The 12,826-nt window shown below is 39.5% G+C and overlaps 1 protein-coding gene across 1 annotated transcript in view; it reads left to right on the top strand.

Moving 5' to 3' along the window:
* Positions 1 to 12,826, top strand: part of GPC3 (glypican 3) — a 451,757-nt gene that overhangs the window by 383,299 nt on the left and 55,632 nt on the right. The window contains exon 7 of the mRNA XM_040266185.1: positions 6,347 to 6,506. Within this exon, the coding sequence (XP_040122119.1) occupies positions 6,347 to 6,506 (160 nt within the window). The remainder of the gene's footprint in view (positions 1 to 6,346; positions 6,507 to 12,826) is intronic.

Here is a 12,826-nt window from a genome sequence, read left to right as displayed (position 1 = left end):
TTTGGTTCATTAAGACACAGGAGATGCGAGGCTGGGAAAAAAGCAGGAGGCATCCGATGTCATTATCTCTCCCTCCACCCCTGTCCCCCCAACCAGCTCTCCCAGCCAATAACAGCCTTTCCCATCAAGGTATAGTTCATGGATAGTATCTGAGAAAATGAGATTGAACTGGAAATTATCTTAGGTAGAGAAGTCAAGATGACAAAAAATGTGAGTGAAGGCCCCATTAGTTGATGACTTTACCTAAGAGAGCATAGGTGTTTTTTGTTGTTGTTGTTGTTGTCTTTAAGACCTGTGGACTTGGAAGCAGAAGACTCAATTTTTAATGAGGACTCTATCACTTACTTAGTGCTTGGTCTAGTCTTATCTCCTCTCCGAGCCTCCCTTGACATGGGAAATGGGGATGGCAATCTTCCTTGTTTATACAAATTGATAGTGTGGATTTGAGGATTACATGAAAGAACATATGATAAGTCCTAGCAAAGTGTGTGGCTGATAAAGTCCATATCTTTACAATCAAGATAATTCCAAGAGGCACATTACTTATACCATATAGGCAGATTGAGAATTGCTGCTCTCTCTGGTATAATTTCAGCATATTTGATCCCCCTAAGAACAACAAATACGTCGTTTGATCTTTGTTCTCCTGTCAACCAAGCATGAAAAGAGCTTTGGCCAAATCACACTGTCCCATGCTGCAGTGTTCTTTTGTTATCTTGGTTATGGTTTTAAGAACATGAAATTGCTGTACTCTAGAAAGCCTTTTTTGCTCTTATGCTGTGGGTCTAATTTTCTTAAGTAATTATTTGAGGCTTGTTTCCTTTTATCACGCAACCCTGAATACCTGTTCCAAGGAAACTTAAATATTTCGCTTTGTAATCCTGAAGTCACTCACTTTATACAAGAGTATTTTCATTAACTACAAAGACAAAAGGTCATGATGTCCATACCTAAGTAAAAAGGAAATCATCAGATTTTTAATAAAATGGTTTGAAGAACACGTATTAAGGATTCAGACACCTGTGGAGCTGAGGTGACTCTTGTCCAAAGAGTCACTGGGTTTCCGGGAGGTGGAGTAACACTAGAGTAGCCCTTCTTAAAGTGTAGTCTGTGGTTCACTCACAGGAAGGTGGGGACAGGGCAGGGTGGGGCTGTGCTCCACCCCAGACCTACTTGATTAAAAGCTCTGTGGGTGGGGCCTGGAAGCTGGAGTTTTTAACAAACATCTTAGGTGATTCAGATGGAAACTGTCGAAGACTCACTCTCATGGTGTATAAAAATGTACATGCTATTTGACCTAGTAATCCTACTAATGGGAAACTAAGGAAATAATCCAAAATATGGAAAGAACTATTGAATACTCCTGATGATCCATCTTTATTTATAGGAGCAAAAGAACTGGAAGCAATGTAGTATTTTCAAAATTAGAAAAATGGTTAGGTCGATTTTGGTAGATCCCTGGAGGGCACTGTGTAGGTGTTTTAAACACATTTGAAGTATTACATTGATCACATTTATTCATTACAACAATTCTAGGAGACAGGCATTTTCTTCATTTTACAGATGTGGACATGGAGGTTTAGGGAGATTAAGCAGCAAAGTTAGTAAGTGGAAAAAAAGAAGCTAATAAGGGGGAAAGCCAGGATTCTAACTCGAGTCAGTCTAAATTCTAAAATGCAAGTTCAACTGTGTAAAAATACAGCTGTTAGAAACAAACCCTACCCTCGAAAACCAAACACTGGTTCTTAAAGTTTGGAAATTGGAATTTCCCCCTTAATCCCTTTCTTTCATCTTTCTATTTTAATACTTACATAATGAAAATATGACATCATAAAATAAAAACTGTATATTTAAGCAACTGTGAAAGTTTCATGTGAGTCAACAGAGTAGCAAGGGGGGTAGAAAATGGAAAAAGCTGCGCACTGGAAAGGTCTCATGTACTTCTCGCTAAGGCCGGCCGAATGATGCAAGGCAGAAATGTCAGGTTTAGTGAATGTTTCAGTGGGGTCGTGGAGCAAAATCATCAGACCAGTGTTTTAATAAGATAGTTTACATTAATAATCATTATTCTGAGCCCTGGCTTTTAAAAAGCTAATAGGATATTGTCCTTTGAAAATGGCAAACAGTTAATCAGAAGCATTAGGCACCTGAAGTTAACTGTACAAGGTCCTCATAACTTTTCTTTCATAAAGTGAGCATTCAGTCTGGAAGACATTGTAAAGAGTGAGAGAGGGAACGAAAAGGTCAATATTGTGAATTGTAATTAGCTGATTTGATTTCTGTGCCAACTTCCAGGCTGTACTAAATTCACAGTCCTCACTGGCAACTCCTCATCACTGACACATGACCCTTCTTTCAACACTCTGGCGCTTCAGAGTCCTTTAAGACTTTTGTATTAACAATAGCTTTCTAGGTTTGGATTGGTTTTGTTAATGTGTGAGGGTTAGGCTCATCAACAACATCTATGTAATATGGTTGGAAAGTGTGCTGTAATCCTTCTTCAATGCTGAAGTTGTCACCCAAGTGGGAGTAATTTAAGAACTAAAGAAGTAATTTCACTGGCAAAGTTTTAAAGTTTTTTTTTTTTTTAATTGCACTTAAAAATACCAGAGAATACTGGAGGCATTGTACACGAGGTTGGAAAACAGCCTCTCAAAGATTAGCTACAGATCTTAGCCAGGGTCGTCCAAAAGCCTTTAGCTATTCATTTACAAGTTTTTCTATAATTCATCTGTGCTTTGGCTTTCTCTTTTTTTATGAGGTTGTGGAAGTAGCTCTTAGAGAATTAAACATGCCATGCCACTTCCTTTTGCTTCAGTTCAATAGCACTGAAGTGCTATTGAGTGCCTGTCATGTGCCAGGGGCTTCCCTGGTAGCTCAGTGGTAAAGAGCCCGCCTGCCAATGCAGGAGATGTGGGTTCGATCCCTGGGTCTGGAAAATCCCCTGGAGGAGGAAATGGCAACCCATTCCAGTATTCTTGCCTGGAGAATCCCATGGACAGAGAAGCCTGGAAAGCTACAGTCTATGGGGTCACAAAAGAGTTGGCTACAACTTAATGACTAAACAACAACTATGTACCAGCCACTGCCTTAAATGGTATGGGGTTCAAAGATAAATAAGGCATTCACTGTCTGGTGGTGGAGTGAAGCCACATGTACAATAAATAATACCAGGTTGCATTCATAAAGTGCTATTTGGGAGGTACAGATACAGGGAGCAGTGCTGGAAGAGGGAAAGGGAGAATTATAATGACCATCTGTGGTGGCCAAGAAGGCTTTATTAAGGAAGTGACATTTGAACTTGGCTTGAAAGGATGGAGTGCTTTCAATAGACGGAAATGAAAACAACTCACATTAGGTGCTCAATTAATGTTTGCTGAAGGGATTAATAAAAGGCACAGATGTGAGATGTGCTTGAGAAACAGCTCAAGCCCACAAAGCTGTATCTAACCACAGATTCCCCTTATGTGAACAGTTCTAATTCAGGTAATCTGTGACATACATGAAAGATGTATTTTTCAAAATTGACTTTAAAACATGTATGTCAAAAGCAGTTTTCCCATACATTTCATAATGGTAATGGAAGAAATTAGGGTGGTTTGGTCAAACTGAAATGATATTATCGTCTAGGTAGTAGTACTCAAATAGTTAATGAACCCTGGTAGTCCATGAAACCCAAGGATCCAGACAGTCAAAATGACTTGCACAATACTAAATATTATTTGCCTTTTTCATTGTGCTGATACTTACACTGATGGTACAGAAGCAATAGTGAGTACAACTGTCAGTACCACAGTATGAATCAAGGCAGTGACACCAAATTATACTCGTAATCATTACACTTGCAGGAAAATAAAAGGCACTCCACTTAAGAATATCATTGCTAAAGCAGTAAAAATGATTAATATATTAAACCTTAACAATTGAGTGAACTTAAAAAAAAATCTGTGTTATGACATTTGACTTATGTGTAAGGTACTTATGCTACAAACTGTGTTGATACGTGTCTTAAGGAAAAGCATTTGTGAGATTATTTAAGCCATGAGCTAAATTAGCCTTTTTTACTGACTGACAAACTATGGTTATGCAGGCTTCAGTATTTGTTAGACATTTTGTTTGAAAGGAACAAAGAGAGCCTGACAGTTAAAGGAAATACTGACAGTGTGTGTTGCCAAGGGTAAAATTCAAACTTTAAAGAGTAAATTAAAATTTTGGAAAACTTGTATCTACCACCATGACCTTGAGAGCTTTCCAATGCTTCAAAGACTTTTTAAATGAGATTGGAGGTGATGTTAATGAATGTGATTTTTAAAATATCATATAATGAAAGGTGTCAACATTTGGGAGACCTGCAGAGCTCAGTGAACCAATATTTTCCAGATGATCTGTGCATGATGAGTCAAAATGGGTAAAAGGCCCATTCAAAATTCAAAATATACCAATGGATTTTAATGTAACATAACATAAAAAGTTTATTTATATGGTTTCATATTCAACATTACAAGTAACCTTTTTCACTTGTTGAGTTTTTATGTAGTTTCAATGAAAAATATCCAGAATTATCTGAAAAGGCTACTCTTAATAAAATACTTCTGTCTTTTCCTATTACATACCTGTGAGAGGCTGGATTTTCTGCAGATGTTTCAACTGAAACAACATATAACAACAGATTGAAGGGAGAACTAGATATGATAATCCAGGTATCATATGAAGCTAGATATTAAAGATACTTGCAAAAATGTAAAACTATGCCAGCCTTCCTTCTAATGGTTTTATGTCAGGGGAAAATATATTTCTTTTTCATTAAAAATGCTATTTATGTTAACATGTCATAGGTTTTTTATTTGTTATGTTTAAATTAGTTTTTAAATATTTCTTTTAAGTTCTCAGTTGTAATTTCTAAGATGGTAATGTTGATAGATACAACTGTATAATTAAAAGTTCCCTGATATTCCCAATAAGAGTATAAAGGGGTCCTGAAATCTAAATGTTAGAGAACTGCTGGTCTAGCTTATCCCAGCCTTTGTGTCTATATTACATGTTTAGATGCGTAGGAAGGGGGAAAGGGTAGAGAAGGAAATGTGTTTAGAGTTTGATGGCAGAGATGGTGCTGGAATAGAAGATGATAGAGGGGTTGGCTTCACTGATACCATTAGAGGCTGTTGGCCAGGAAAGAACCAGCTTTTCATTGTGGATTTTTCTTTCTTTGCTTAGAAAGAGAAATAAACCTGCAGAGTCACATTTCTCTATGGTATATTGCTTGTTCCAAGTAGATCATGGTGTAACAGCTAAATCACAGGTGGAGAGCAGGAAAGTATATTTTGGAGGGACAGTGAACACAGACAGTGAAGGCCACGGCAACCAAAATGTGCCTGTGTAAATATGCAGCGTTTCTTTTCTTGGATACCTGTTCTGCAATTGCGAAAGTCTCACTTTCTGCATATCCACATTTTTTGTTGTCCATTATTTAAAAATAGGAGGTGGACTGATATTTAGGACTAAACATGGATGGTAGGGCAGAAGCTACAGTAGGAATAGAGGGTAGAGGGTGGTGGAATACAGCCTTGGAGAGAGATTGTGAGGAAAAGGAAAATTGCCCTCAGAAGACCACTCGTGCTGTGAGCCGGGCTTCTGAGTCTGTGGTGAGACTTTTGGGAGGTGGAAGTCACCCTAAAGTTAAAAAGGCATTGACTGTGTGACTGAAAGGCCAGATACTGCAGAGCAAAACAGGCATGTCTCTTATTAGGTATATGATCTACAATCAAGCAGAATGAATTTCAGAGCATCTTATTGAAACTGTAGAGGATGGAGATTTTGTTTTTCAAGTGGTCAGGGCATAGTATGGAACAATTAATTATAACTATTCATCTAAATGTGTATAAAATGTCACTGCCGTTTTCTTCATGTGGTGGGATGCATTTGCTGATTTAATTAGGTGAATGTAAATACAGATCTAGTGGACTTTCACAGGCATCTTTTCTGAACTTGGTGTTCTCTCAGCCTATAAATATGCTTTGCCTATCATGACTTAGTTCCTCATCAGTGACTTCTCCTCCCACGGAGGCTTAAGACATGGGAAAGTTCTGATACAATATTCATTCTGGCTACTGATGGTGGAAGTAGAGTGGAAGAGTGGAGAATCATGTCAAATGCTATGGAAAGGTCCAGAAGTATGCAGCTCTAAAGAGTATAAGCAATGTATGTCTATGTAAGTTTGAAAATGATTTTTAAAACTTTCTGTGTAGCTCTTTCTCATATTTTAAAATGCTTCCTGTTAACAACACACTGTCTTAGACCTACCTGAGAAATACGAAAAGTTGCTGCAATCCTGGTTGTTTTCTTTCAGCTCCTGAGGACCATGTCTGTACCCAAAGGTAGAGTTCTGGATAAAAACCTTGATGAGGAAGGGCTTGAAAGTGGAGACTGTGGCGATGATGAAGATGAGTGCATCGGAGGCTCTGGTGATGGGATGATGAAAGTGAAGAACCAGCTCCGCTTCCTTGCAGGTAAGTGATTAGTGCTGGTGCAAATCTGAGCTAAAATCGTGATGCTTGGGAATTAAATACCAATTGAATCTGCTCTTTATAACTTCACTAAAATCTCTGTAACACACAATACCATCAAGGAAAGGCAACACTTTAGAAAAATGAAGTTTTCAGGTAGCTTTTAAAAAAATCTCTGAACCTAAAAGGGTAACTTCCTGTTTTTCATTGTCTAAAATGAACTGACCTAAATCAGTTGGCTTTGTTTCCTGCTGGAAATTTCCTTGGTTCTTCTCAGTTATAAAAAGAGATGCAAAAAGAAACGCAATCTTGAGAGCCTAGTGAAAAACCAATGATGGGGTAACTTTCAAAGAAAAGACATTAGGTGACCTTCTCCTCTTAGAATGTCATATTTAGTTTTTTCCACTAGTAGTTTAACACTGATAGGCTATGCTACATAACTGTACAGCTACATGAAAACAAGTAGAAGAAAAATAGAGAGCTGATGCTGCCAAGAAGGCAAAACAACCATAACAAAAAATATTTCTTCACAAGCCACATTTGTATCAGTTAGCCCAATGTACAAAATGCTTTCGTATGGATAGGCATTCTTGTTTCCATTTATACAGAGAGATAAAGTAGTGTATGACTACAAGAAAATTGGGGCTCAGAGAAGAAATGAGATTCATCTAAATGAAAGAGCTAGAAATCCAACTTGGGTCTTAAGACTTCTGGTGTCCATTCTTCCTTCTGCAGTGCACAGCCTTCTCCTTGAAACCCTATTGCCTGTGGCCTCTGAGACCCTACAAGCTCCTCTTTCTGTTTCAACTTCTTTCCTTCCCTATTTCTTTCCAATGCTGTCCTGAAACTGAGTCTCTTCTTAAGCTTCTATGTTTTCTCACTTCCCCAGAGAAAATACGTATCTTATCTACTTTGGCTATTTCATTTTTTTTTAATGATTTCTGTAAGTTCTTTTTTTTTATTATTATTCTGGCAAAAAAAATCTGATATGAAATCTACCCTCTTAATAAACTTTTTCAAATATTTATTTTTTTGACTGAACCAAGTCTTTAATTGCAGCACATAAGAATTTTGATCTTCATTGTGTCACGTAGAATCTTTAGTTGCAGCATGTGAACCCTTAGTTGTGGGATGTAGGATCTAGTTCCCCGACCAGGGTTGGAACCTGGGCCCCCTGCCTTGGGAGCACAGAGTCTTAGCCACTGGACCACCAGGGAAGTCCCTCATAACAAACTTTTAAGTGTACAGTATTGTTATTAATAGTAATACACAGGTTATATAGCAGATCTCTAGACTTCTTCATTTGTTTGACTGAAAATCTGTCCCCATTAAACACTAACTTCCCTTTCCCCTCCCTCAGTCCCTGGCACCAGCATTTGACTTCCTGCATCTATGAGTTTGGCTACTTAGCTCCCTCATGGAAGTGGAGTGATGTAGTCCTTCTGTGACTGGCTTATTTCACTAAGCATGATGTCCTCAAGTTTCATCCACATTGTAGTGTATGACTACAGGATTTCCCTCTTCTTAAGGCTAAATAATGTTCCACTGTATGCCTGTCCATGATTACTTTATTCCTTTAGCCATCAGTGGACATTTAGGCTGTTTCTACCTCTTGGCTGTTGTGGTTAATGCTGCAGTGAACATTCTTTAAGTATTATACCACTGTGGGGATAACTCATAAAATCATTACCTCCAGCCTTCACTGGTCTCCTGAGCTACCTTCCCAGATCTCCAGCTGCTTACTAGCTTTCTTCTTCCTGACTTTCCCACCATTACCCCTAACTCTATGTATCATAAATCAAACTTAACAATAGACCATCTCAAACTGGTTCCTCCCTTAATATCATTATTTTTCTAATGCCACTACCATTATCCCAGTCACTGAGGCTTAAAACTGAAGTCATCTTTGACTCGTCTCTCTTGACTTTCATATACAGTTGGGCACCAGATCTCTGTAGATGATTTATCATTTTTTTTCTGCTTCTCTCACTGTTTCCTTTCTATCCTCCCTTCCTCGCATCCCCCACCCCCGCATATGCTAAGATCACATCATAAGTGGTCTCCAGGCTTCTAGGCTAAGCCAGGAGTATTGAGAGCCTTAGGCGAACAGATTAGAGAACAAAGAATCAGAGACCCAGGCAGAAGATTCCACCAAATTCACCTTGTACAGCTGCCAGGTTAATCTTTCTAAAGCATCTCCTACCTCTTCCTAGCTCAGCTACCTTCATCCTGTCCCTGTTGCCTGGAGGCTTATGCTCAGACTCCTTAGCAGAGTTCTGAGGGCTTTCTGGTCTAGCCTAAAGTATCCTTCCCGTGTCATTTCCCACCACTAGCCCCACAGCAATCTACTCTTCAGAAAGAACAAACCATACTCATCCCCCAGGAGCATGAATTGACATACTGTTCTTATTCCTGTCTTCAAATGTTCCCCACATTTATTTCTATGTACATACCTTTTTATTTTCTATTGAATTACACCCATCCCTAAAAGTGCATTTCAAATATTATGCAGTGAAAATATTTTTAGGGGTCGAGTAAATTTGTATTTAAATTCTGGCTCTATTCCTTATGAGCTAGCAGGACCTGGGTCAGTTCTTAGCCTCCTAGCTAAATCTGCATTCCCTCATCCATCAAAAGGGGATCCATTTGATTTATCCATCAGTAAGCAACTAGTCCAGGATCAAATCAAGGGAAAAAGTTTGTGAAGCATCTGTCCCAGTATCTGCAACATACTAGGTGCTCCATAATTGTTCGTTTCCTTCAGTGAAATCTTTCACAACCATCTCATTGCATACTTATCTCTGCCCTCTGAATTACTAAAACAAATTCTGCCAATACTTTCAAGAAATAGTCTGCACTGGCTCCCAAGTTCCATTCCTAAGGCATAACATGGTCACTCAGAGCCTGACATCCTACAGAAAGAATGTTGAGTAAACATAATAAGTAAAACTCACAGAAGGTTTTGTTTATTAGACACTTAACCATGCTGCGAGTGCTGTGCCAGAAATTCACACACGTCACCTCATGTCATTTTCACAACACCACTATTATTATTCCCACTTGACAGATGAGAAAACTGATGCTGGAAGAGGTAGAGTAATTTGCTTAAGGTCATGCAGTGGCTAAGGTCAGAGTCAGGATTCAGAGTCAGGCAGTGAGCTTTCAGAGGCCATTTATTAGACAAATCTGCTTTGCATTTTGCTCCCCCCGAAAAGCTTGTGGTCAGCTAAAGGCTGCTTAGATGACTCAGCAAACTAGTAACTGGTCCCCATACTGATTTTTAGTACACACCACTGTTCGTGTTTCTCCAAAAGTCCCTATTTATCCCTCCTCTTGCTCTCCTGCCTAGAAGCCTCTTCCCTATCCATTTCAAAGCGCAATTCTCCAATTCCATGGTGACTTAACTTTTTTAAAGAGTGTTTGGTGTGGGACCTTGTCAAGGGCCTTTTCAAAATATAAATAGATTACATCTACTGGTTTCCCTTTGTCCAAATGTACATTTATCCTCTCAAAGAATTCTAGTCAATTAGTTAGGCATGATTAACCCTAAGTGCTTTGTCAACTGTAAAATGCTACACAAATGGTGGTTAATTTAATTTCCAGAAAAAATGATGCTTTACTCTCAATAGGGTACATTTGCCTAACATGTTCAGTGAGCCTACCTGCCTGGAGTTCCTTGGGTTCCCTTTCAAATGCTTCTCATGAAGAGGAGACTCACTGGCAATCTGCCAGGCTCGTGGCACAATAGCTATTTGGAATAACAAGCTATACACTTTGGTCAGCTATTACACAATTTTACCCAAAATCTGGGTAGATGCCATCTGATCCTGGTGATACATCAACATCTACTTCGTCAACTAGACTTGGAACACTGTGTGCATTTACCTCTATCTCATTAAGAGCTTCCAAATTCCTTCCTCCAAAAGACAACTTGAAAATAAAAAACAAGGCTCAGAGTATGTTCAGACTCTCTCCTGTCCCCCTTTTGTCCCTGAACAGTTCTTTTGCACTCTGGCCAGTAAGCAGTCCTACTGGCTGCTCTCCCTGGCTCGCTTATTCCCAGCTTTTGATGCACTGGAGGAAGTGCAGGACACTGAGCTTCTATTCTTGGCTTTGCTTCTAACTCCCATGTGTCCCGGGGCAAGCCCCTGCCTCTTTGGAGAAGTCAGTTTCTCCATTTGTAAAATGAAGAGAATGCCCAGGCATCTCTCGCTGGCCATGCTATTGCCAACAGTCTGTGACGATGTTGGCTTTAGTCCCTGGCAACGTGCTTACTGGAGTCTTTCAGGGACACCTTCTTCTGACCATGCAGATTCTCTGTGTTTTGTTCTTCTCCAGAGCTCTTTACGCATTAAAACAGATCTTATTTTCTCTATACTAGGTCCTTTGACTGTTCCAGTCAGACAAGCCAGGCTTTTACCAAGGGCTGCCCACACCTGGCCCTCGGCACACTTGTAGGCCAGGATGCTCATAAGAAGTTCTGAGCAGTATCCAGGCCTTCTGAGCTATATTCACTTTTAAAAGTCTTCATCCTAAAGTTTCCTAAGTGCTCTCTTTTTCTATAATTCTTCTTTCTGAATTTGGAGTCTGACCCTTCTTTCCGATTGTTAAATTTAATTGCTGCTGAGATGACCACTAAAAAGTGTCTTCTTACCCACAGTTACAGCTGACCTATTCCTTTCACTCCTCAAAACAAGGCTAATATGTTTTCCTTTTGGAGGGTTACCTCCTTTCTCAGCCTATTTCATAGTGTTGTGGCCATTAAATAAAATAATCCATGCAAAGCACTTGGCACAGGGTCTGGGACCTAGTAAACACTCCAAAAATGTTACCTACTGTTAAAACACCTGGTGTGTTGCTGTTGCTACTGACCTATGGGAACTCCAAGAGCCTGCAAATGTAGATCAGAATTAATTGCCTTATTTTTTGGTTTATTTAAGACCCATAAAAGGCAACTAAAGCCAGGTAACTGACATTCTGCAATCTCCCCTTACCCCATGCTACTCCAAGTGGGGTCCATGGAGCAGCAGCATCTGTATCAGCTGGGAGCTTGTTAGAAATGCAGGATCTAAAAACTGGAAATAGAACTGCTTTATGACCCAGAAATCCCACTGCTGGCCATACACACCGAGGAAAGCAGAACTGAAAGAGACACGTGTACCCCAATGTTCATCTCAGCACTGTTTATAATAGCCGGGACATGGAAGCAACCTAGATGTCCATCAGCAGATGAATGGATAAGAAAGCTGTGGTACATATACACAGTGGAGTATTACTCAGCCATTCAAAAGAATACATTTGAATCAGTTCTAATGAGGTGGATGAAACTGGAGCCTATTATATAGAGTGAAGTAAGCCAGAAAGAAAAACACCAGTATAGTATACTAACACACATATATGAAATTTAGAAAGATGGTAATGATAACCCTGTATGCGAGACAGCAAAAGAGACACAGATGTTTAAAATGGACTTTTGGACTCTGTGGGAGAGGGAGAGGGTGGGATGATTTGGGAGAATGGCATTGAAACATGTATAATATCATATATGAAATGAATCGCCAGTCCAGGTTTGATGCAGGATACAAGATGCTCGGGGCTGGTGCACTGGGATGACCCAGAGGGATGGTACGGGGAGGGTGGTGGGAGGGGGGTTCAGGATGGGGAACACATGTACACCTGTGGCGGATTCATGTTGATGTATTGCCAATATTGTAAAGTAATTAGCCTCTAATTAAAATAAATTTTTTTTAAAGTAATAGAAAATACTTTTCATGAAGAAAAAAAAAGAAATGCAGGATCTTAGGCCCCACCTCAAGACCTACTGAATCAGGAGGTCATGTTAACACAATCCCTAGGTGATTTGTTTAGTTGTTACCACCTTCTAATTGAACTCTTATAGCATTTAGGCTTAATACTTGAAGCATCCAAGAAGCCGCTAACCTGTCCCTGCATTGAGTTAAGTACTCTACGGAGTATAAGAGAGGCCCAAGGCCCATCATCTCTGTGATAGGTTAGGATACTTCGGTTCTAGTCCTAGCATATTTACTATAGTGGGACCTTGAGCAAGTTATGTAGCTGCTCTGAGCCTCAGTTTCTCCAGCTATGAAATGGGGATAATCATACTTGCCTACTTCAGTGGGTGGTTATGAAAATCAAATGTGATAATAAGTGTGAAGGTGCTTTGTAACCTATGAAGCTCTACAAATATTTATAACAAGCAGAGGACTGTTATTGTTATTCCAAAGTCTCTGGAAGCTCTTTGGCTTTCTCAGCAACCCTAGTTCAGCATGTATTTTCTGAAAAGATTGAATTTAGCGCATGAG

This window comes from Oryx dammah, unplaced genomic scaffold (genome assembly GCF_014754425.2).
Source record: "Oryx dammah isolate SB20612 unplaced genomic scaffold, SCBI_Odam_1.1 HiC_scaffold_23, whole genome shotgun sequence".
In the NCBI taxonomy this organism is placed as follows: Eukaryota; Metazoa; Chordata; class Mammalia; order Artiodactyla; family Bovidae; genus Oryx; species Oryx dammah.
This window is presented reverse-complemented; position numbering and strand designations above follow the sequence as displayed.